The sequence below is a fragment of the Capricornis sumatraensis genome, chromosome 1 (assembly GCF_032405125.1).
Source record: "Capricornis sumatraensis isolate serow.1 chromosome 1, serow.2, whole genome shotgun sequence".
NCBI lineage: Eukaryota > Metazoa > Chordata > Mammalia > Artiodactyla > Bovidae > Capricornis > Capricornis sumatraensis.
In genome coordinates, this window is record NC_091069.1 from 217,825,968 (window position 1) to 217,849,587 (window position 23,620).

Here is a 23,620-nt window from a genome sequence, read left to right on the forward strand (position 1 = left end):
ATCTATAAAACATTTCTTTTCACGCTTAATTCTACTATACTGCTACTGCTGCTACGTCACTTCAGTCATGTCAGACTCTGTGAGACCCCACAGACTGCAGCCCACCAGGCTCCACCGTCCCTGGGATTCTCCAGGCAAGAACACCGGAGGAGGTTGCCATTTCCTTCTCCAGTGCATGAAAGTGAAAAGTGAAAGTGAAGTCGCTCAGTCGTGTACAACTCTTAGCGACCCCACGGACTGCAGCCCACCAGGCTCCTCCGTCCATGGGATTTTCCAGGCAAGTGTACTAACTACATTAACCCACTAACTGGCACTCACACAATTTTTAGTAGAATTACTGACACCTTTCCTGGTTTCCATTTAACTTCAAGTCCTAACTCACAGAAAAGAAACCCTACTCCTTCCCTATCCTCCCAAGCTTTTCCCCCTAGAAGCTCACTGGATGATCATGTAAACAAAGGCAAACTTAATATAATCTATTTATGAATAGCATTTCAAAGATGAGAACTATGTTATAGTCACATGCTTTTACAACTGGAAAGACTGCACAACAAATACTGAAAATGTTAGTTGTACATTATCACAGCTCAGAGGAAGAGAGAAGACAGGCTGAGGAGGCAGAGGACACGGGTTTAAGGGAACCACAAGCCGAGAACAAGGCCTAAATGGTAAAAACATGTCCATCCAGGGCCTTTCTTGCAGTCAACAGACTTCTAAAGCCACAGAACATTTCACATCAAGGATAAATGAGGACATGACCTCTCAGTACCTGTCCTTCAAAGCAGAAGCAAGCCAATCCTATGACAATTCATTCTTTGAAGTTTTACTTTTGGTTATAGATGACAGGTGTTTCAAAACTACAAAATCTCAGCCTGAATATTTAGTTCCTACAACCTTATTCACACCATAAGCATTCATAAAATATTGTCTTTTTACATTTTTTAAACTTGTTGTATACACTTTCATATTTCATTTCCTTAAGTCATTCTTATTTCAATATTAGCAGAAAGAGCAGCCGAAGTTATGTCATAGGTCAATGAATTCACACAACTCACCTGCACACCCACAGTTTTAATTGGTAGCAGGAAGGCATTCAGTGAATGCAGACTTGTAATCTGCATCAGCTTTTCCTGATCCTCTTCTGTCGTGCAGGCTTTAACTCTTTGTAATAGCGTATGTGGCTAAGAAAATCAAAGACATACTTCTTAGGATTTCAAGAAATAAGGTAGTCATTCTTTTGGTACCTACTACTGTCTTATGTATCTATACTTTCTAGTTTATAAGCAATAGATTGTATTTGGTATTTCTAACTTGTGTGTGCTATGCAGTGTTGTCAGAATTTCATCTCTGAGGGCCAGGGCTATGAAAAGTTAAATATTAGGACAAGAAATACAGATAAGATTTATACACGTGGAGGCTTTTTCTCTGTCACCGGCAAGGAATACCTCACGAGTCAAATTCTCCTTATCTCCAGGGGAACTTTTTGTTATAAAGTCAACTTTGTCTGAAATGAATTTATCAGTTTATTTGCCTAGTATTGAATATATGTCTTTCTATTCCTTTATCCGTTTCTATTCTTTTACCTTCCCTCTGTCTACCCCTAGGTAAACAGACTACAGGTAGATTTTACTCCTCAATCTAGTTTGACAGTTGAGTCCTCACTAAAGATGTTAGTCTTTTAATTAAGGCTCAATTCCATTCCACCAGTTTATTCAGTAGTTTCTGTTTGTGTGTCCATTTTTTATGTTTCTTTCTCCTTTCTTATATTTCTCTGAACTGACGATTTTTCCCAACTCATTTATTTCCCCTTTACTAGTTGTGAAGTTAAACCCTCTATTTTCATTCTTTAGCAGCTCCCCTTAAGTGGGGATCTTTAACAAAAGAGAATCAATCTGTGCTCATCTGGCAAGCAATACAAAGGTCTTTGAATGCTTTAACTCCAACCAATCCTTCTATGGCTTACAAGCTATTTTAGCTGTATGTTGTATTTAAAAAAAACAAAACAAAACACCAAAATTGAGATCAGTTTATACAGCCTGTCTGATTAATTTTACCCATTTACCATTTTATTTGCTTATCAGTCCTTCCTGTATCTCAGACCCTTCAAACTAGGATCCCCTTCCTTCTTCTCTAGTCAGCTCTTTAAAACTGTGGTTCTCAAACCTAGCTACACACTCAAATTATTTAGTACACTCAGGTCCCATTTCACATCAATTAAATAAATTCTAGGCAGAAGGGGTCCAATCACAGTATACTTCAAAAGCTTCCCCTGTTGAATCTAATACACAACCAGGGTTGAGAACCATTGCCTTTAGCTCCTTAAGTAATAGACTATTGGCAAATAAATTCTGTTTCTGTGAAAATATCTTTATTTTGCCCAAGTTCTTTGAGACCATTTATCTGTTCACTATTGTTCACAAGTATTTTCTCTTGGCATTTTGAATTCTTCCTGCTTTTACTGTTCCTTTCACAGCCTGCACAACAGTATTTCCTTTATGCAGAAATCAATCTTTTCTTTGTAGTTGCTTTGTCTTTGGCAGCCTATAGTTTCCATGGCTATGCTTGTGCATGTGCCAAGTCACTTCAGTTGTGACCAGCTCTCTGCAACCCTATGGACTGTAGCCCACCAGGCTTCTCTGAGCATGAAAATACATGGACAAGGCAAGAATACTGGCATGGGTTGCCATGCCCTTCTTCAGGGGATCTTCCCCACCCAGGGACTGAACCCGCTTCTCTTGCAGGCAGATTCTTCACCTCTGAGCCAGCAGGGAAGCCCACATAGTTATGCCTATTAGATGTCAGATTCTTCTCCTTTACCCTGATTGGGATGTACCGTATTTCCTGAATCTGAGGCATGGTGTCTTTCAACAGTGTGCTGTGCTGTGCTTAGTCACTTAGTCGTGTCCAATTCTCTGCAACTGGCTCACCAGGGAAGCCCTTTCAAAAGTGTGGGACAGAATTCAAATACTTTTGTCTATCTCCTTCGGGATATACATTTAAGTTGGTGTTCTCATTTTGTCTTAACTTCTTCTAATCATATTTTCTCTGTGATGCTTTGTTCCAATTTCTGGATAATTCAAGTTCACTAACTCTCTCTCTAGCTCTTTTTAATTTCAGTTATTTTCATTTCTAGAACTTAATTTTTTTTCAAAGCTCCCAGGCACTTTATATACCTTATATACCTTATTCTCATTAACAATTGCTTCTTTTAATTCTTTGTACTTTATATATGATTGCTAATTCCAGTATCTGAAGTACTTGAGGGTCGTCTTCTACTAGCTCTCATTCATTGTGCCTTATTTTTAGATGTATTGTGAGTTTTTTATTATAAGCTCATATTTGTTAAAGTCCTATTAATGGGGATTCTCTGAAGCCCAGATGAAGAGACTCCAAAGATAATTTACATTGCTTCTTTTCCGACACTCAAAAGCACTACCAACCAAACCCCACTTTAATACAGATTATAAATTTTAAGCACCAAATATACAGAAGAACTGAAGACTTCTCAATCATCCTCAGTTTGGAACTAAAATGATCTCCCTTACTTTCTCACAAGACGTATGAAAGGGTGTTTTAAAATACTTGATATCAAGTATTTTATTTTCAGGAATTCAAAGTATCTAATTTGTTAAAATATATAGAATAGCTGAAAAATATATAGAATAGATGAAAAGAGAAGTCTGCATTTAAGAGCCTCTGTAGAATACTGTCTTCATAGTCATTTCCAAAGGTTAAACATCTCTGAATTTTCAAGTAACAAAACCCTAAGTAATTCATTGTAAATACTGACATACAACAAGAATCCATTCAATTCCTTGTGTTGATTAGCTGTATCTTTTTAAAGCTCCTATAATATACAAATTCAACACAAATTACCTTTTTAACACTTGCAGAAAAATCAGCTACTATTTTCAAAATATTGTTAGTTTCAGGAAAATCCTTACAAATATAAGGTTCTTCAGCACATATTACTCTGATTGCCAGGCCAGGACCTAAAGAAAGAGTACAATGATATTTAATATAAATGTTATATTTAATATACAATCTTTTTTTTTTTCCTGGACAGAGTTTTTATTGGATGCTGCCCTTCCTGGGGGTGTGAGGAAGGAAGCCTACAAACGGGCACCTGAGACAGCCCCTCCAAGCCAGCACTGGAGCAGTTGCCGGGTCACCAGGGGGGCCCCAGGCTCGGCGGCAGTGATGAGCCCCCGGCGACCCACCGGCTCCGCCCCCTACCCCTCCTCCTGCGAGCTCCGCAGCAGCTGCTCCGCCTCCGTCAGGGTGCAGGCGCCAGGCCCGGGCTGTCGCTGGAGCCCTCACTCGACCTAACCCCACTTTTCGGAGAGTCACTTATCCAGTGGCTTCGTGCACTGTAAGTGCCCATGTATAGCATCCAGTAAAGTGCAGTTGCCTTCTGTCTACTCATGAACACTACTCACCTCTCCCCTACCGGATATATCTTTAGCTCTGTGTCACAAGATACTGCTTTTATTGAAATATAATTGACATACACACTTCAGGGTTTTTAAAGTGTTTAACATGAAATGCAACTATTAGTTTCCCATACAACTCATCACTTTCAGAATGCTTCATTTCTCTTTGTATCAGTTATTTCCATCTCTTATTTTCATAGTACACGTATTAAGAACCTCAAAATTCTCTAATAATTATTTTTAATACACAATATATGTGCCAATCTATTTAAAACTACTTGCAGACACAATTCTTTGCCAACACACACTGGGACCGAACATCTCGAGTACCAGAATTAAAGTTAGTAACATAAACAAGTGCTAATCTCTACGTGGGTCATTATCTTTGTAACACTATTTATGGAGGCAATAGGATAGTCAAGAGTAACCAGTACTGAAGTGGCCTTAGTGGGGCTACACTCCTGGTTCCAAATTCAGTCTGTGTAACTTTTGGCAAACTAGCCTCTGTCCCTAAATTCTCTCAACTGGACAACAGGATAACAGTAGTTATTATTGTGAGGATCAAATAACACAATATATGCAAAATATTTACCAGAGTGCCTAGCTCACACTCGTACTAAAGAAACGTTAACTGTTCTTTTTAATTTGATTAGATCACTCTCAACTCATCACCTAATAACTGTAGTAGAGACATAGGAACTGAGGTAGAAGACTTGCCACACTCAAGAACTCAAAACAAAAACAGGTTAAGACTTACTTACAGTCCTAATTAACAAATATGAGCTCTAATTATTAATATTTTTATGACTACTTAAAAATGGAATATTTTCATTTGTTCACAAATGAGTTACATACAGCACTGTGAAAACAAATGGTTCATCCATTCAGACAAGTCAGTCAGGGGATAAGGGTTTCAAAGAACTGAGTTTTAAAGTGCAAAGTGAAGTCACTCAGTCATGTCTGACTCTGCGATCCCATGGACTGTAGCATGCCAGGCTCCTCTGTCCATGGGGTTTTTTCCAGGCAAGAAACTGGAGTGGCTTGCCATTTCCTTCTCCAGGGGATCTTCCGGACCTAGGGATCAAAGCTGAGTCTCCCACACTGCAGGAAGACTCTCTACCACCCATAAAAGCAAAACTAAAATCTGTAACTTGTGTTGTCCTAAGCATGAAAAAGAACTATAAAAATAAAGCTTAGACTCAGGAAAAAAAAAAAAAAAAAAATCTGTACTACACTAAAACAGAACCAACTTATTTTATGTCATGTAAAGCAAAGGACTGACATTAAGATAAGTGACAATGCACAAAGGCAGCGTGTCTTCTATGGGTGGTTTCAGCAGCAATGGGAAATATGGCACAATCCAGTTCCAGCTTTTAAAACACAGCAGCAAAAAACTCCCTGCCTCCCTACAAGATGCAGGGCGAGGGGACAGTTCTGGGTTGCCACTGGTAAAGCATTCAGTTTGCTACTTTGCGTCACACTTCTCTTATTTCCAGTTAATTACTATCTGGAATACATCATGGTATAGTAGAAAGAACATAAAAACCCAAGTTCTGAGAATTATATGGCAATGTTATTAAAATATTTCTTGGTTTTCTTATCTGATGGCAACATTACATGTCAACCTATTTCCACAAGGATAATGCAACATTTACATATATATATAATAAAAAAATGAGGATTTAATAAAATGAAATATATACAGTAGGCACTAAAAAGAATGTTTATTCCCTACCCATCCTTTCCTTTCTTTCAAGTTACATAATCTCTAAGATGATAAATTACTTCAAAACATGTTTGAATTGATTCTCGTTCAACATGAAGACAATGGCAAACCAAACAGAACTCCATTTCTTACCTGGAAACGGATGCCTGGAAACTAACTCTTCTGGAAGTCCAAGTTCTCTGCCTAAGATTCTTACTTCATCCTTATGAAAATCTTTCAAAGGCTCTATTACTTTTCCCTACATAAGAGAAAAAGGCCAATTAATACAAATTATAATAGTAACCAAAATGACACGAAAAACAAAGAACAACAAATTACTCACTTTTCCTGTTGTCTTTTACCTTTAAAAATCATTTTTAAAACTTCATCTTTTAAAGTATTTCTTCCTTTGTCTTTTTAAGGAATTAGATATTTTAGTGATTTTTATATATCTCTTTGAGATACATTTTAAACACAAACCTTTTAAACAGACAAAAAGCAGAGAAAACCTACCCACATATCTCTGATCTAGTTCTCATTGTAATATAAGTCAATCAGAAAACATACTGGTGTTTAAAAATTAAAACTCTCCAAATGATACCATCAAGAAAGTGAAAAGACAACCCACAGAAGGCAAATCATGTATCTAATAACCAGTAACCAGACTACAGACTACATAAAGAACACATGAAATTCAACAATAAAAAGATAAATAAACCAATTTAAAAATGGGCAAAAGATCTGAATAGATTTTTCTCCAAAGATATACAAATAGCCAATAAGCACATAAAAGGTGACTGACATCTTCAGCCAATTAGGGAAATGCAAATCAAAACCACAATGAGATACCTATCACTTCACATCTACTAGGATGCCTAAAATAATTAAAAGGGACAGGTAATTCACATCCATTAGGATGGCTACTTTAAAAAAAAGAATAGAAAATAACAAGTGTTGGGCAAGGTACAAAGAAATAGGAAGCTTTTTGCACTATTGGTAGGATTTTAATACAGTATAGCTGCTGATGAGACATTAAGGAAGTTCCTCAAAAAAACTAAAAATAAAACTATCGTTAAGACTCAGATATCCCACTTCTTAGTACATATCCAAAAGAAATGAAGCAGGGGCTCAAAGAGACATTTGCAAACCCATGTTTACAGCAGCACAGCAAAGTTCACAGCAACCAAAAAGTGGAAGTAATCCAAATGCCCATTGGTGATATGTGTACATACATACAATAGAGCATTATTCAGCTTAAAAAGGAAAGAAACCCTATCACATGCTACATGGATGAACCTTGAGGACTTACACTAAGTGAAATAAGCCAGTCACACACAAAAAAACAAAAACTATGATTCCCCTTCTAAGAGGTATTTAAAGCAGTCAAATTCATTGAAACAAAGAGTAGAATGGTAGATTATCAGGGGTTAGAGAGAGGCAGAAAAGCGTAGCTGTTGTTCAACAGGTACAGACTTTCAGTTTTGCAAAATGAAAAACTTATGCAGATCTGTTTCACAACAATACAAATATACTGAAAACTATTAAACTGTACACTTAAAAATGGTGAAGGAGGGAAAGAGGCTTTATGGTAAAGATTTCAAAAGCTTTTACCTCCTCTCTCAACTTTCTGATAAGTTCTGTGTCATTGTGATGGGTTTTGATGAGTTCAGCTTTGCCACTTGCAACAAGAGATGCACTTTCAATTAGATCAGGCCGTAAAGTACCTTGGGCAAGGAAAACCTCCTCTGGTTTCAAGTTCATTTCTCCAATTACTTCATTGGCAATCTATAATCAACAGGAGTAAAACAACCTTTTAAGAAACAAATTTTTTTTCAAGACAGCAAAATTTCAGCTTCCTTTTGCAGTACTAATCAGGAGATGAAATCCACCAACCCTGAAATTAAACTCCTTTAAGGACAAATTCTGAAAGAGATAGGAATATCAGACCACCTGACCTGCCTCTTGAGAAATCTGTATGCAGGTCAAGAAGCAACAGTTAGAACTGGACATGTAACAACAGACTGGTTCCAAATAGGAAAAGGAGTACGTCAAGGCTGTATATTGTCACCCTGCTTATTTAACTTATATGCAGAGTACATGGGCTGGAGGAAGCACAAGCTGGAATGGGAGAAATATCGATAACCTCAGATATGCATATGACACCACCCTTATGGCAGAAAGTGAAGAAGAACTAAAGAGCCTCTTGATGAAAGTGAAAGAGGAGAGTGAAAAAGTTGGCTTAAAGCTCAATATTCAGAAAACTAAGATCATGGCATCCGGTCCCATCACTTCATGACAAACAGATGGGGAAACAGTGGCTGACTTTTTATTTCTGGGCTCCAAAATCACTATAGATGGTGATTGCAGTCATGAAATTAAAAGATACTTACTCCTTCGAAGAAAAGTTATGACCAACCTAGATAGCATATTAAAAAGCAGAGACATTACTTTGTCAACAAAGGTCCGTCTAGTCAAAGCTATGGTTTTTCCAGTGGTCATGTATGGATGTGGGAGTTAGACTATAAAGAAAGCTGAGTGCTGAAGAACTGATGCTTTTGAACTGTGGTGTTGGAGAAGACTCTTGAAGAGTCCCTTGGACTGCAAGGAGATCTAACCAGTCCATCCTAAAGGAAATCAGCCGTGAATATTCATTGGAAGGACTGATGTTGAAGCTGAAACTCCAATACTTTGGCCACCTGATGTGAAGAGCTGACTCACTGGAAAAGACTCTGATGCTGGGAAAGAGATCTATTCTTAAGCAATTAAAACAACAGCCTGACAATGTAAATGCATATTTTTTAAAACATAAAATAGTTCCTATTACTCAGTGTAATAGCAAAACACAGTAAAACTCTTAGCCAAAAAAAGAATCAAAATTAGTCACAAAATTTGACTATTTGGTATAATGACAAGGAAAAAATACTAAAATTCACATTTAAAATAGCACACACTGAGACTATTTTAAAAGTACCTTAACAAAAGTATCCCCAATGATTTTTCTCTTCTCCTCAGGACTTGTAGTCATATTTAACGTTTTGCTAATTCTCTTTCGTGGAGTTCTGTCTTCATCTGATATTGGTAGAGTTGTTGTTCCATTGTAGAAAGAATGAGCAGCATTTATCACTGGGGAAGAGGAGAGAAGCATATTTTAAACTAACAGATTTTTGAAAATAGTAAGTAGTAGATCAACTACAAAAAAAAAAAAAAAACCCAACCTATAAGGATCCTCTGATTCTCTCCTTAAACTGCCTACATATTCCAGAACTACAAATGATCTGATATACGGGCAACTCACTGAGTTTTGTTCCTTTGAGAATTCTGCGACATTTTACTATCTAAGACCATATTATCACAAATTATGCTAATTGCTTTCCCTCTATTCAGTGCTTCACCAGAGCCACAAGAAAAATCCCTCAAAGGGAGTCAAAGCAGCGGTACATATACAGGGATCAAAGTCCTTGGAACTGCAGTGACCAGTCCAGTGAAAAACTAATGTCTAAAAACATACTCTTAGTGATCCTTGGCTGTCCTTTTAAAGAGTAAAGTTTAAAAAAAAAAAAAAGGGCTTCTCTACAAGATGCCAAAGCAGCTGGCTACTTCACTTTACTGAATTTGTAGGTCTTTCTCTCAAGCTGGTCAATTACCCACAGAAGACACCTCTAATTTCCTGTTTCTTAGCATTCTGATAGCCTGCATAGAGGAAGTGGCCAGTGGAGGGGAAGAGATATCATTCAGTACATAAGGCTTTTCCTTAATGTTACTGTTTTTAACATACAATCTTCCTTCCACCTTCAACTATGCCTGGTATTGACATGCCCAAGTCCAAAGCCTCTCTTGTTTAGCCTAGAGTCTAGAGAATAAATCCATGGTCTTCTAATGAAGGACAGCAGCAGCTGTGTTCCTGTTTAAAGGGAAAAGTAACTGCTTCTCAGACTTTGATCTAACATGTTCTAGGCTGACCCAGTGAGCAGGCCCTGTGAGGCAGCCAGTGTTCCCAACTCCTGAGCTTCCCCGAAGCCCTGCCTTTTGCTGGGCTTCCTTCCCGGAACCCTTCCCCAAGGTTCTGAGTCCTCCATCCTACCACCTCAGTTAACAAAGATGGATGCAAGTTTCTGTGGGGCTGAAACTAAACAATTCAGAGGGCCCTTTCAAGAAAAGGAATAACAAATCACTCAATACTCCGAGGGCTAAGACAAACTACCCACTATACACAGAAACTACTGCAAATCACAAATATAGCACCAAATCCAAACTAAATGTATCCCCAACTTGATGTTTTCTTAGCATAATTCCCAAATGCCTGCAGCCACTATAAAACCACCCAAAAGAGAGAAAGAGGAGAAAGACAAAGTAAATTAACTATAAATTATTAAAATACCTTACTTCAAACTTCATGTGTAACTATGAGAAGATACTGATAGGGTCATTTCCCAGATTTTGGGAAAGGCCTGGCTGGTGAGTAGTCCTAAAATTTAAGCTTCATTAGGTTATCAGAGAAAACCTGTATAAATCATCTGCTTTCCACTTTCCAACATTTTGTTGAAACCATTAGACTGCTATTATCACCTCCTCTCTATTCCTCATCCTTCTGGCATTACACTTGTTTTATGCCTGTATTGTTATTTTAGTGATATTTCCAAAGAAGAAAGAAATAGACTCATTTTTACTTCATGTTTAACTATACAAGTCTTCATTTTACACTCAACTTTTTGGCATCAATTCCAATTAAGTCAATACACAGTTTATATCATTAAACTACTAATTTAATTTCAGTATAACTATGGCTTACATCTTTTTTTATAAAAGTGCAGATGATATCCATAAATGTAAAAGCAGTTAAGGCCTAAGAAGATGAATAGAAAGAACAGAATGGTGGCTGGAAAATGGTTAACTTATTCATCTATATATAACATTAAGAGTAATCAGTTTTCAAAATTTATACTGTGGCCCCTCTTGAACCAGAAGTAATTACAATGTAAAAATAAAAAACATTTCAACCATAAGTTTACTGGGAAAACTGTACTTGATTACTGGGAAAACTCTTACTTGGTTAATTTAATCACAAGCTAGATTTGATTAAACAAGTCCTGATATGTAGGTTAAATTTTCGGGAGTTCATCAATACCTTTGACTTGAATTCCAAGCTTTTTGAGGCCCTCTTCAACAGACTGACTTTCTCGTTTTCTCATAAAGCCATTATCAATGTGCACAGCAATGACTTGATCTTGGTTCAAAGCACGATTTAACAAAGCTGTACAAACTGTTGAGTCTACTCCACCACTGAGTAAAACCTACAGGGTGAAATGAAAAGTCAAATTGAGTAAAATAAGCACAAAGATGGTAAGAGCTTAAATCACTACCTAAAAACACTGGGGAATTCCCTGGTGGTCCAGTGGTTAGGACTCCATGCTCTCACTGCTAAGGGCTCGGGTTCAATCCCTGGTTTGTATTAAAAATATGTATGGTAACTGAAAAAGCACTCTGAAACAGGGCAACTCAAAAACACCTATCACCCAGTCAAAATGTAAGGGCTATGCTAAGTAAGTCAACCTTGAGTCTAACATTACTGGCACAAAGTTTTAGACTTTCAGATGTAAACTGCTTACCAAAACTTTTGATGTGCCCACTCTCTCTTTGATCTCTCGAATGCACTCAATTTCTCTGTTCTGCACAGTGAAGGTCCCACTGCACCCAGCTATATCGTAGAGGAAATTCTTCAGTATTACTTTCCCATTTTCTGTAAGGCCAACTTCAGGGTGGAACTGGGCTCCATATAATTTTTTAGATTCATTTGCTATACCTTTATAGAGAAAATAATCATAAATAATTTTTTTTTTCATACTGAAAATACTCAGCACCCACAGTAATTCCTCACAATTTCTTCCTCCATAAATGTGGAAACTGATTCAAATTAGTGGATTTTTAGCTATGGGGAAAAAAAAATTCAAATAAAAACTACATTGCCATGATCTGGCTTTATAAGGTCTTCCCTCATATAGCAATTAATGAACTACATGGCTGCGACATCACTTCACAGTATCCTCAGTTCTCCACCCAGGTTACTGCAATCATTTTGTCTATTTAATGCAAGGGTAACTCAGTTTTAGATCTCAGTCTCATATGCCTTCAACATGCAATGTGCAGCTACCAATTTTCTATATTAGAAAATCCTCATACATTAAACCTATCAGAATATCCTAAGTGTTTCTTTCTTGCATACTATTAACCATGAATATAACTCCACTTACTTGACTAATGGGCTTCTGACAAATTATCATCTACAAAGCAGCAGACAATAGGCTAGATGTTTAACATGTACATGTAACACTACCCGCTATCTATGGCTCTGAGATATCAAGAAACTTGCCAGTATCCCCAGCTAACTAAGTAGATAAATCAGGCTTGCTAAACTCCCAAACTTACACTCATTCTCCTCTTCTAGGGAAGCTCACACTTTCTTTACTTGGCTTCTCAGATACCACTCTCCTGGTTCATTCCTTATTTCACTGTCTAATGCTGAACCTTCCTTGTTGGTTCCTCATCTTATACATCTCTACACATGAAAGTCAACCAATATTCAGTCCTTAAATTTCTCATCTATACATGCTGAATGATTCCAAACTCTCATGACCTTGAATGTTACCTATATGTTGGTATACCCCTAAATTTATTCCTCCAGTCCAGTTTTCTCTTCTACACTCCTACTCAAAAATACACAAAACTGCCTATTCACACCTTCATTTCAATGTTTAATAAGAAACCTTAAATTTAATATACAAACCCAAATTACTTCATTCTTTCACATCAGGTAAACAGAAACCATCATCTCGTTGCTCAGGCTGAAACACTTGGAAGTTAAAATTGGACTCTATTCTCTCCTTCCCACTCCAGAGCAAATCCTTTGTTTCTGCCTTCAAAACAGACCAGAACCCAGTCTAACTTCTGGTTTCCAGACCAGCATATGTAAGAAGCTAGAAGACACCACTATGTTCTAACAACAAGTAAAAAGCTGATTAAATACCCTTAGAGAGACTGACACGTAAATACAGAGAATCACAACTTACTGGAGAACTCCATGATTGCAAACCTCTATAGGCACCATTGCTGAGGTAGGGAAACCTGAACTATAATTGATATCACTGGAGGCTCAGCATGGACAAATCTGAGAGATAAAATGTCCAGGAAGACCCAGTCATCTGGGATCCCCACACTCTCCAGTAGCTTGACTAAGTTCTCACAGTGAGTATTAGAGGAAAATCCCCTTGTGCTTCCAAAAGGGGAGGGAAAAAGAAAACATTTTGAAATACACCAAGCCATTCTTTTCTTCTTAATAAGGCTTCTACTCTCAGGAGAAGCTATTTAACCAGTCTAATATGACAGGGTTTTATCAGAACCAAATTGACTTGGGAGAAAAGAAAACACCCAACCCTAGCCCATTCTAGTCCTCCTGTCCCATCTAACAGCGGGAAACACTGAAAACACTCATTAAATCTACAGCCCAGAGCCACAGGTTCACTAAGACTGAGACCTGCTCATAGGCCACAGGACACTCTCCCTTTCCCCAACACCTTGCCTTCTACAGCGATTCCTTGTACCCAGTACATCATGTCAAGCTAGCAAGAAAAAAGTACAAGAGACACTAAAAGGGAAAAAATAGGTTTGAAGAGATAGATCAAGTGTTAGAAGAGACTCAGATACTGCAGAGATATTGGAATTATCAGCTTGGGAATTTAAAATAAGTATTATGAAGAAGCTAAGGGCTCACATGGATAAAGTAGAGTATGCAAGAAGAACCGGGCAATGTAAGCAGAGAGTTGGAAATTCTCCAAGGGACCAAAATGATTCAAGGGATCAAAAACACTGTAACAAATGTCTTTGATGGGCTTATCAACAGACTGGACGTGGCTTGAGAAATACTCTCTAAGCTAGGAGATAACTCAATAAAAATTGCTCACACTGAAAACCGAAAAGAAAAAAACACTGGAAAAAAAAACAAAAAACAGAACATCCAGGAACTGTGACACAAGTACAAATAACATAAACAATGGATCTTCTAGAAGAAAGAGAAAGAGGAACAGGATATTTAAAACCATAATGAATGAGAATTTCCCCTGAAATTAATATAAGACACCAAACTAACCCAGGAAGCTCAGAAAACACTGAGCAGCATAAATACAAAAAGAAAAAAATTACACCTAGGCATATGATTTACAAACTACAATCAAAGAAAAAACAGTTTGAAAGAAGCCGGGGGCGGGGGGTGAGGGGGGAAGCCTCACTTATAGAGGAAAGATAAGAATTATTGATACAACCAACTGACTGGAAACCAGGGAAGTGAGAGTAGACTGAAATACGTAAAATGTGGAAAGAAACACGTATTCTTCTCAAGCAGAGTTGGAACATTCTCCAGAATAAACCACGTTTGGCCACAAAACAAGTCATACTAAATTCAAGAAGACTGAAATGATAATCAAGTATCTTTTCTGACCACAATGATGGAAGTAGAAATTACAAGAAGAAAACTGGAAAATTCACAAATATGTGACAATTAAACTACATGCTCCTGAGAAACTAACAGGTCAAAGAAGGAACCAAGAGAGCAATTTTAAAATCTTGAGACAAAGAAAAATGAAAACCAAACAACCAAAACTTACAGTATATGCCAAAAGCAATTCTAAGGGGGAAGTTCACAGAGATAAATGCCCACATCCAAAAAAAGGTCAGGCCTTAAACAACCTAATAACTTCAAAGAACTAGAAAACAGAAGAGGAACTAAGCCCAAAGTTAATGAAGATCAGAGCAGAAATAAACAGACAAATGATGATTTTTAAAAAGATGAAAATAAGAGATAGTTTTCTGAAAAGATAGATAAACCTCTAGCCAGACTTCCTAAGAAAAAGAGAGAACTCAAAATTAGAAATGAAAAAGGAGACATTACAACCGATACCACACAAATACTATGAACAATGATATACCAACAAACTGAAAAACTTTAGAAGAAATGGGTAAATTCCTAGAAACATGTAACTTACCAAGACTAAATCATGAAGCAACAGAAAATCTGAATGGACTCATTTTAAGTAAGGAGATTGAATCAATAATCAAATACCTCCCCAAAGGTTGCAAAACCAGATGCCTTTACCAGTGAGTTCTACCAAACATTTAAAGAAGAATTAATAAACAACTCATGAGAAATAGAAGAAGAAGGAACACTTCCAAACACATTCCACGAGACTAGCAATATTCTGATACAACAGCCAGACAAGAAAAGACTACCAAAAAAAGAAAATTATAGGCCAATTTCTCTGATAAACCATGCTGCAAAAATCCTCAACAATATATTAGCAAATCAAATACAATACATTAAAAAGATCATACACCATAATAAGTGGGATTTATTCCAGGGATGCAGGGATAGTCTAACATCTGCCAATCAATGTGATATACCATATTAACGAAATGAAGGATAAAAATAATATGGTCATCTCAATAGACACAGAAAAAGCAACAGATAAAATTCAACATCACACATGATAAAAACTCTCAACAAACTGGGTACAGAAGGAACATACCTCAATATAATAAAGGCCATATACAATGAGCCCACAGTTAACCTACTCAGTGATGAAAAGCTTTTCCTCTAAGATCAGGAACAAGTCAAGAATTCAACAAAGTACTTGAACAAGTCAAGAATTCAACAAAGTACTGGAAGTCCAAGCCAGACCAGTCAGGCCAGAAAAAGAAATACAATTATCCAAATTAAAAGTAATAAGTAAACTGTCTCTATTTGCAGATGACACAACACTGGATCTAGAAAAACCTAGAGACTCTACTAAAATGGCATTAGAACTAATTATTTCAACAAGATTGCAGGATACATAATCAATATTCATAAATCTACGCTCTGTGTAACAACAAACTATCAGCCAAAGAAATTAAGAAAACACTCCCATCAACAAATTCAAAAAGAATAAAACACTTAGGAATAAATTTAACCAAAAAAGGTAAAAGATCTGTACACTTAACACTGTAAGACCTTGATGAAAGAAACTGAAGAAGGCACAAATAAAAAGATATTCCATGTTCATGGATTAGATGAATCACTAATATATTGTTAAAACGTCAATTCTAGGGACTTTGCTGGCAGTCCAGCAGTCAAGACTTCACCTTTCAGTGCAGGAAGTGTGTGCCGCTTTGATCCTTGGTCAGGGAGATAAGATCCCACATACGTCTTGTGGCCAAAAAAACCCAAAAGTAATGTTGTAACAAATTCAATAAGGACTTTAAAAATGGTCCACATCAAAAAAAAAAAAGGTATTTTTCAAAAAGTCAGTTCTACCCAAAGTAATCTACAGATTCAATTCAACCTCTATCAAAAATGGAAGGTACAAACGTGGTGACCTAGGGGTGAGGGAACAAGGGGAATAGGGAGAGATGGTTAAAGGGTACAAATTCTTGATTTTAAGATGAATAAGGTCTGAGGACCTAATGTATAATAAATATGGTAATTATAGCTGATAGCAAATTTCAGTGATCCAATACAGTGTTAAGAGAGCAGAATTTAAATGTTCTTACCCCCAAAAAAGTAAATATAGTTGACCCTTGAACAATTCAAGGGTTAGTTACCTACCCTCAGTGCAGTCAAAAATCTGTGCATAACTTTACAGTCAGGCCTCTGGATCTGCAGTTCCACATCCACGGTTTCAACCAACCCAGATCATGTAGTACTGAAGCACATATTTAGTGAAAAAATCCACATATAAGGTGACCCACACAGTTCAAAACTGTGTTGTTCAAGGATCAACTGTATGTGAGTTGATGGATGGTTAATTAACTCAATGGGGAAAATCTTTTCATAATGTATATCAGGGGACTTCCCTGGTGGCTCAGACGCTAAAGCATCTGCCTACAATGCGGGAGACCCGGGTTCAATCCCTGGGTTCGGGAAGATCTCCTGGAGAAGGAAATGGCAACCCACTGCAGTACTCTTGCCTGGAAAATCCCATGGACAGAAGAGCCTGGTACGCTACAGTCCATGGGGTCGCAAAGAGGCAGACATGACTGAGCAACTTCACTTTATCAAATCATCACATTGTACACTTCAAATATTTTACAATTTTGCTGATTATACCTCAATAAAGCTAAAAAAGTTAATTTTTTAAAAAATGTTGGGGGGAAAAAACCACTAACCTAGAATTCTGTGCCTTGAGAACTTATCCTCCAAAAAGTTCAGGAAAAATATAAAAGTTTCAAACAAAACCTGAGACCATCTGTTGCCAACAGGCTGCTCTGCAAGAAATGTTAAAAGAAGTTCTTTAGAGAGAAGGAAAGTGATAAAGATCAGAAACTTGGATCCACATAAAAAAGAGGAGAGGAAGAATAAACGAAGTAAAATAAAAACTTTCTTCTTCCTAATTGAGCTAATAGATAACTTCATTCAAAATAATAGCAACAATGATATAATTATGTATGCTTATATAGAGACATATTATTCATGCTTACTTTTAAGTGAAATGAAGACAGCAATGTACAAGAGATGCGAGGAAAAAAATCATGTTTATTTTGCTACGATAAGGTACACTACCTGTGAAATGGTACAGTGTTATTTGAAAGTGAATTTGGGTTAGTTGCAAATGTATAGTGTAAAATCATGGGCAACTTTTTCTTAGAAAATGTAAAAAAAGAGATATAACTGACATGCAAAGAAAGAGAAAATCAGACCATATAAAATGATCAATTAAAAGCACAAAAGGTAGAAAAAGACAAAAATAATATGAACAAAGAACAAGGACAATAAATAGAAAACAATAGATCTGATGGATATTAATCCAACACTATCAACAATCCCTTTAAACTCCAATAGTCTAAATGTACCAATTAAAAGACAGACTGTCACAGTGGATCAAGAAAGAAAACATAAATTATATATATTGTCTACAAGAAACCCACTTTAAATATAAAAACCCAGATCAAAAGTAAATGGACAGAGAAAGATATGTCACGATAACACTAATTAAAAGATAGCATGAGAAACCTTCCTGGTGGTCCAGTGGTTAAGAATCCACCTGCCAATGAAGAGGACATCGGTTCAATCCTTCATTTGGGAAGATTCCATATACCAATGGGCAAATAAGCCTGTGCGCCGCAACTAACGAACCCACACTCCAGAACCTGTGAGCTGCAACCCCTGAGCCCAAGTGTCCTAGAGCCCGTGTTCTCTGCAATGAGAAGCTCATTCACCACAACGAAGCCCCAGCACGGCCACGAATAAATAAATAAAAAGATAACACGAGTAGATGCATCAGTGTCAGAGTAGACTTCAGCCAAGAAAAGTTACCAGGATTAATTTCTCATATAAATGCTTTCCTCTTTGCAATTATTCTGTGTTTTTTCAGTCTTCAACTTCTTTGAGGCTTTTCATGGCTAGATCCAATGATCTCTCTTGGTAAATGTCATATTGCACTTGAAAACATGTGAGTTATTTTCAAATGTCTTTTGATACTGATTTCTGACACAATTCCACAGTGGTAAGAGAACAGACTCTATATGATTTCAATACCTTAAGACCACAAAATTTTTGCACCTTGTTTTATTCCCTGGATATGTTCCAGTGTCTCCTACTTTACAGTCTATGGGAACTTGGAATAGAATTTATATCTGTTGTGTGAAAATTGTATAAATCTTAATTATGCTGAATTGGTTCATGGTGCTTTTCAGGTCTACTATATCCTTCTACTTCCCTGTATATTCACTCTTAATTTTTGAGACTTTTGATACTGCAACTAAAAACTTTAATTTATCTACTTAAAAAATATTTGTATGGTAGAACTATATATAACTTCATTCTGTATTTTTCCAAGTCTCTTATAAATGTGTTATCATATTTTCATAATTTAAAAAGAAAAAAAAGAGAGAAGGAAAGTTTATCAGGGATAAAGAGGGGCATACATATAATGATAAAGGAATCCATTCCTAAAGAAGACATAATAATCCTTCATATATAAGCACCTAATAGGAAAGCATCAAAATACGTAAGGAAAAAACAGATATAATTGTAAGGAGAAATACATGAATCCACTACTGCAATTAGATATTTCAAAATCCCTCTGTCAGAAATAAGAGTCAATTACTATAATCCATCATATCAATAGGCTAAGGAAGAAAAATTATATGATCATATCAATAAATGCAGAAAAAGTATATGAAATATATCCGAATACTCAGTCATGATAATAACTCTCAGGAGACTAGGATCAGAGGGGGACTTCAAGTTGACAAAGAGTATTTTCTGAAAACCTACAACTAACATCACACTTAACCACGAGAAACTCAAAACTTTTCCACTAAGATCAGGAACAAAGCAAGGGTGTTCCCTCTATCCACTGCTTTTCAACATCATAACAGAAGTCCCAGTTAATGCAATAGGATAAGAAAAGGAAACAAAAGACATACAGATTGGGGGGAAACGGAAATAAAATGCTCTTTGTTCACAGATGACATGAGTGTCTATGTATAAAATTTTAAAAAATCAACCAAAAAACTCCTAGAACTAATAAGTGAGTACAACAGAGTTGCCAGACAGAAGGTTAATACACAAAAGTTCATGGCTTCACCATATACGGCAATGAACAAGTGGAATTTAAATTATAAATACAATTAACATTAACACTCCCAAACGAAATATTTTGGTATGAATCTAACAAAATATGTCCAAGATGTATATGAGAAGCCAATCACTCCTGAGCGTTTATTCCTCTACCACTCTGCTCCTTACAGTCTCCTTTCCTGATTACCACAACAGATTTCTAGCTGGTCTCTGCTCCTACATGTAACAGTCTCTTTACTCCTCTGTAGCCAGGGTAATCCTGAAATTAGATCATGTCTCTCCTTTGTTCAAATCTTCACTCACTATAAGTAAAGCCAACATTTTCACAATGGCCTCAAAGGTCCTGGGATTCTAGCTCCCAACAGCCTCTCTACCTTATCTTCTACCACACGCCCCCATGCTTACCCAGCTCTACCCATGTGGTTTCCTTGCTGTTCCTTAAACAAGGTCCCATCCCAGGAATTCTGTACTGCTATGTACTCTTTCCCCAAATATCCAAAAGGGCCAAGCACCTACTTCCTCCATGTCTAGTATCATCTATAGGAACACCATCTCTGAATAGCCTATCTAAAAGATTAACAGTCCAAATCACACATTCCATAACACTCTCATCTTTTTATTTTTTCAATGCATTCAAACACTGTCAAGCACTGACTTTTTCTGTACTGTCTGGTTGGTTACTGTCTGTCCCACCCCTCCCCCAGCCCCAGCCTCACTAACTAGAACATTAAACAGAGGTATTGTTCATTTTGTTCACTGGCACCTAGAACTATGCCTGGGACATGTGGGTACTCAAATATTTGTTGAATGAATAAAAATATATAATCTCATTGACCACTGTTGATCTTGTATAAGAAATAGAAACCTGTCAAAAAAGCAAACTATTCTTAATAATTCCTATGCCAATATAATAATCCATTAAGTAACTGCAGGTAGAATACTCAATTCAATTTATCCTTGACAAATTTTTTTTCCCCAACATTTTAGGTGTAACATAACAAAGAACAACTTTATGATAACTCCACTTTTTCTCTTTTACATATATCCAGCATTACTGGTGATTATTTACAATTATTCAAGTAAGCAAGTAAAAAAAATGATGAACTGCCAGAAAATCAACTCCTCTTCAAGAAAAATAGAACAAAAATTGTTTAGAGCATGAACTGGCAAACTTCCTACAAAGGGCTGGATGTTATAAACTAAGCTTGGTGAGAGGTATGCATACAGTCCCTGTCATTTATTATAACCCGTAAATAATATAAAAAGCATTCTTAGTTCCTGAACATACAAAAAACAGTCTGTAGGCTGGATTTGACCACAGGTTACCCTGGTTCAGAGCAATGTTCTGAATGCTTAGTCTGATGTTTTATAGACATCCAAGATACATGCCTATCTATACCTAAAAGAGACATTTTTTAAAAGGGCAATTATGAATACAGCATGCTAGAGAGGTAAATGGTTCTCAAAATTTTCCCAAGTTATAATAGATATATTTATGTTTGAAAAGCATAGTAGAATGAACAATTTTTAAAGTATTTCAGAGCAAACTAGTAAGTGACTTCTAGATAATCCTTCTAATATTAAATATCCTTCATGAATTAACAATTGACCTTACGACACCTGCAGTATCTTTAAAAAAATTAAACATCAAAAGCAGTATCACATACAGAAACATATGTTTATCAACTTTTCAGATAAACTTTTAAAAAGAAAATCTGCAAAAGTTTCAGAAGTTTTACCTGCTACAATGTTCCCAGAACGTGCCACAACCTTGAATCCGTCAGCTACTTTGTCTACACTATCTCCATGGGTAAGTAAAACAATTTCTTCTTTCTGAAGACCCCTAAGTATATAAGAAATAAAACAATATACAAATAGCTTTATTAGACACGATTAATGGAATCTTTTGCTTTATTTTTTTTCTAGCTTTATTGAGATATAATGACATGTAACACTGTAAGTTTAAGGTGTACAATGTAATAATTTGATACACCTATATACTGTGAAATGATTACCACTTATTCAGTTAACACATCTACCACCTCACAGAATTACCATTTTTTGTGTGAGGTAAGAACATTTAGGTTCTACTCTCTTAGCAACTTTCAAATATACAATACAGTGTTGTTAACTGTAGTCATCACACTTTACATTAGATTCCTAGAACTTAATTCATCTTATAACTGGTAGTTTTTTGCTTTAAAAATTACTAGCTTCTATGCGTAAATCAAGAAAACAGAGAAAGTAGGTACAGCACAACACTGCTAGACTTTAATTTACTCTATTCATTATGAAGCCAATAACAATAATAAATACCAGGAAAAGGCAATCCATAAAAACTGAAACTGAATATATAAAGCTGGCGGTATAACCACACACACAGTTTCAAGAGGCTCTCATGGTTTCAAAATTATCTCTCTACTGGAGTTAATCTTAAGAACAGAAGTAATTAATGGCATGGTTTAAAACAGATGTAAGTAATATTTATCAAATCAACTGTGTGGACTTTCTTTGGACCTTGATGTAAATGAACCAATTTTATAAAAAGATATTTGTTACATTAAGAAAAAATTTGAACAAGGACTTTGTATTAAATAATATTAAGAAACAAAAATTAAGACTAAAGCAAGAAGATTAAAAAATAAAGCAAGAAGATTAAGTACATCAAAACCAAAAGGCTGTTTTGGGGTTGTTGTTACTGTCATCACTGTCCACTGTTATTTAGGATTAGTGTAGGCTGTAATTGAGTACCAGGATTTTAGAACTGTCAAGATAGGAAAACTTCAAATCTTTACCAGATCTTTACATTTAAAGTCTCTTGTAGTATCACATTCCACCAGCAAGATTCCTGAAGTCATTCTCAAGAATCTGTCACTTGAGATACAGATGAATGTAAGCAACACCTTTCCATTATAAAGGAGAACAAGAAATGCATTTCAAAAATGTATTTTGGCAATGAGTAGGTTCAGTTCATAAAATTATTTTCAGCAACTGCTGCTTTTTATTAATATCACTTTGAAAATGAGAATCTCTGAATACTGATATTCTTGCTCTTTCCAATATTAAAGAAAAGCCAGCCACAGCCAGTTTTGTGTAAAAACTGGGATAGCTCCATTTTAGACAAAAGGTCTTCACTTGGATTTTAAAACTGATTTGTCCAATTTGGAGAACACTATCCATTAAGAATTAATTTAGGTACAACTCTATGGAGGATATAAGAATATATGTTAATAAAACAAATCTATAAAGATAATTAGCACAGTTACAAGAAATGATAATAAAAACTACATATGCAAATTAACTGACACCAGCCTACGTTTTATAGATTTAATGCAGTTAGGGAGAAATGTGATTTTTAAAGAAAAATGAAGTCTATTTCAAAAGAAAGTGAGTAACTATCAACTGTTCACCTAAGTGGGTTATACCCAAAACATGGGAAAACCCAAAGAAAGAAAGCAAGTGACTAAAATTTAAGTTTTCTGGTCTTTCAGGAAGCTGAATGAAAACTCACCTGGTTTTTTGTAAAGCAGAAGATAAATGATTCTAGGAAGCTAATGAACAGCTCATTCACCAATCTTTAAATACATTAGAGCTAAATATACCTAAATGATTATCAACCAGCAATAAAATCAATTAATACATTCACTATATTAAAAAGACAGTACACAAAATACAGTTATGCTCAGTACAAACAGTGCATTACATATTTAGTAATGAGGCCAGCAAATGGGTAGCTAGTTAAGTACCCAGAGAAAGAATATGGCAGAGGAAGATGTGTACAAATGCAGGCAGTTTAAAGCATTATCTGCCACATCTGTCATACTAACATTTATAATCATGCTCTGCTAAAAAGTGAAAAGGGAAAACTACAAATGT

General features: G+C 36.1%; 1 protein-coding gene across 1 annotated transcript in view; it reads right to left on the reverse strand.

Annotated features, from left to right (window-relative positions):
- GMPS (guanine monophosphate synthase) overlaps positions 1 to 23,620 on the reverse strand; it is a 73,594-nt gene that overhangs the window by 9,721 nt on the left and 40,253 nt on the right. The window contains exons 5-12 of the mRNA XM_068970140.1: positions 21,484 to 21,587; positions 11,745 to 11,938; positions 11,264 to 11,429; positions 9,110 to 9,261; positions 7,750 to 7,923; positions 6,292 to 6,397; positions 3,877 to 3,992; positions 1,056 to 1,181 (exon numbers count right to left, since the gene is read on the reverse strand). Coding sequence (XP_068826241.1) covers positions 1,056 to 1,181; positions 3,877 to 3,992; positions 6,292 to 6,397; positions 7,750 to 7,923; positions 9,110 to 9,261; positions 11,264 to 11,429; positions 11,745 to 11,938; positions 21,484 to 21,587 — 1,138 coding nt within the window. The remainder of the gene's footprint in view (positions 1 to 1,055; positions 1,182 to 3,876; positions 3,993 to 6,291; positions 6,398 to 7,749; positions 7,924 to 9,109; positions 9,262 to 11,263; positions 11,430 to 11,744; positions 11,939 to 21,483; positions 21,588 to 23,620) is intronic.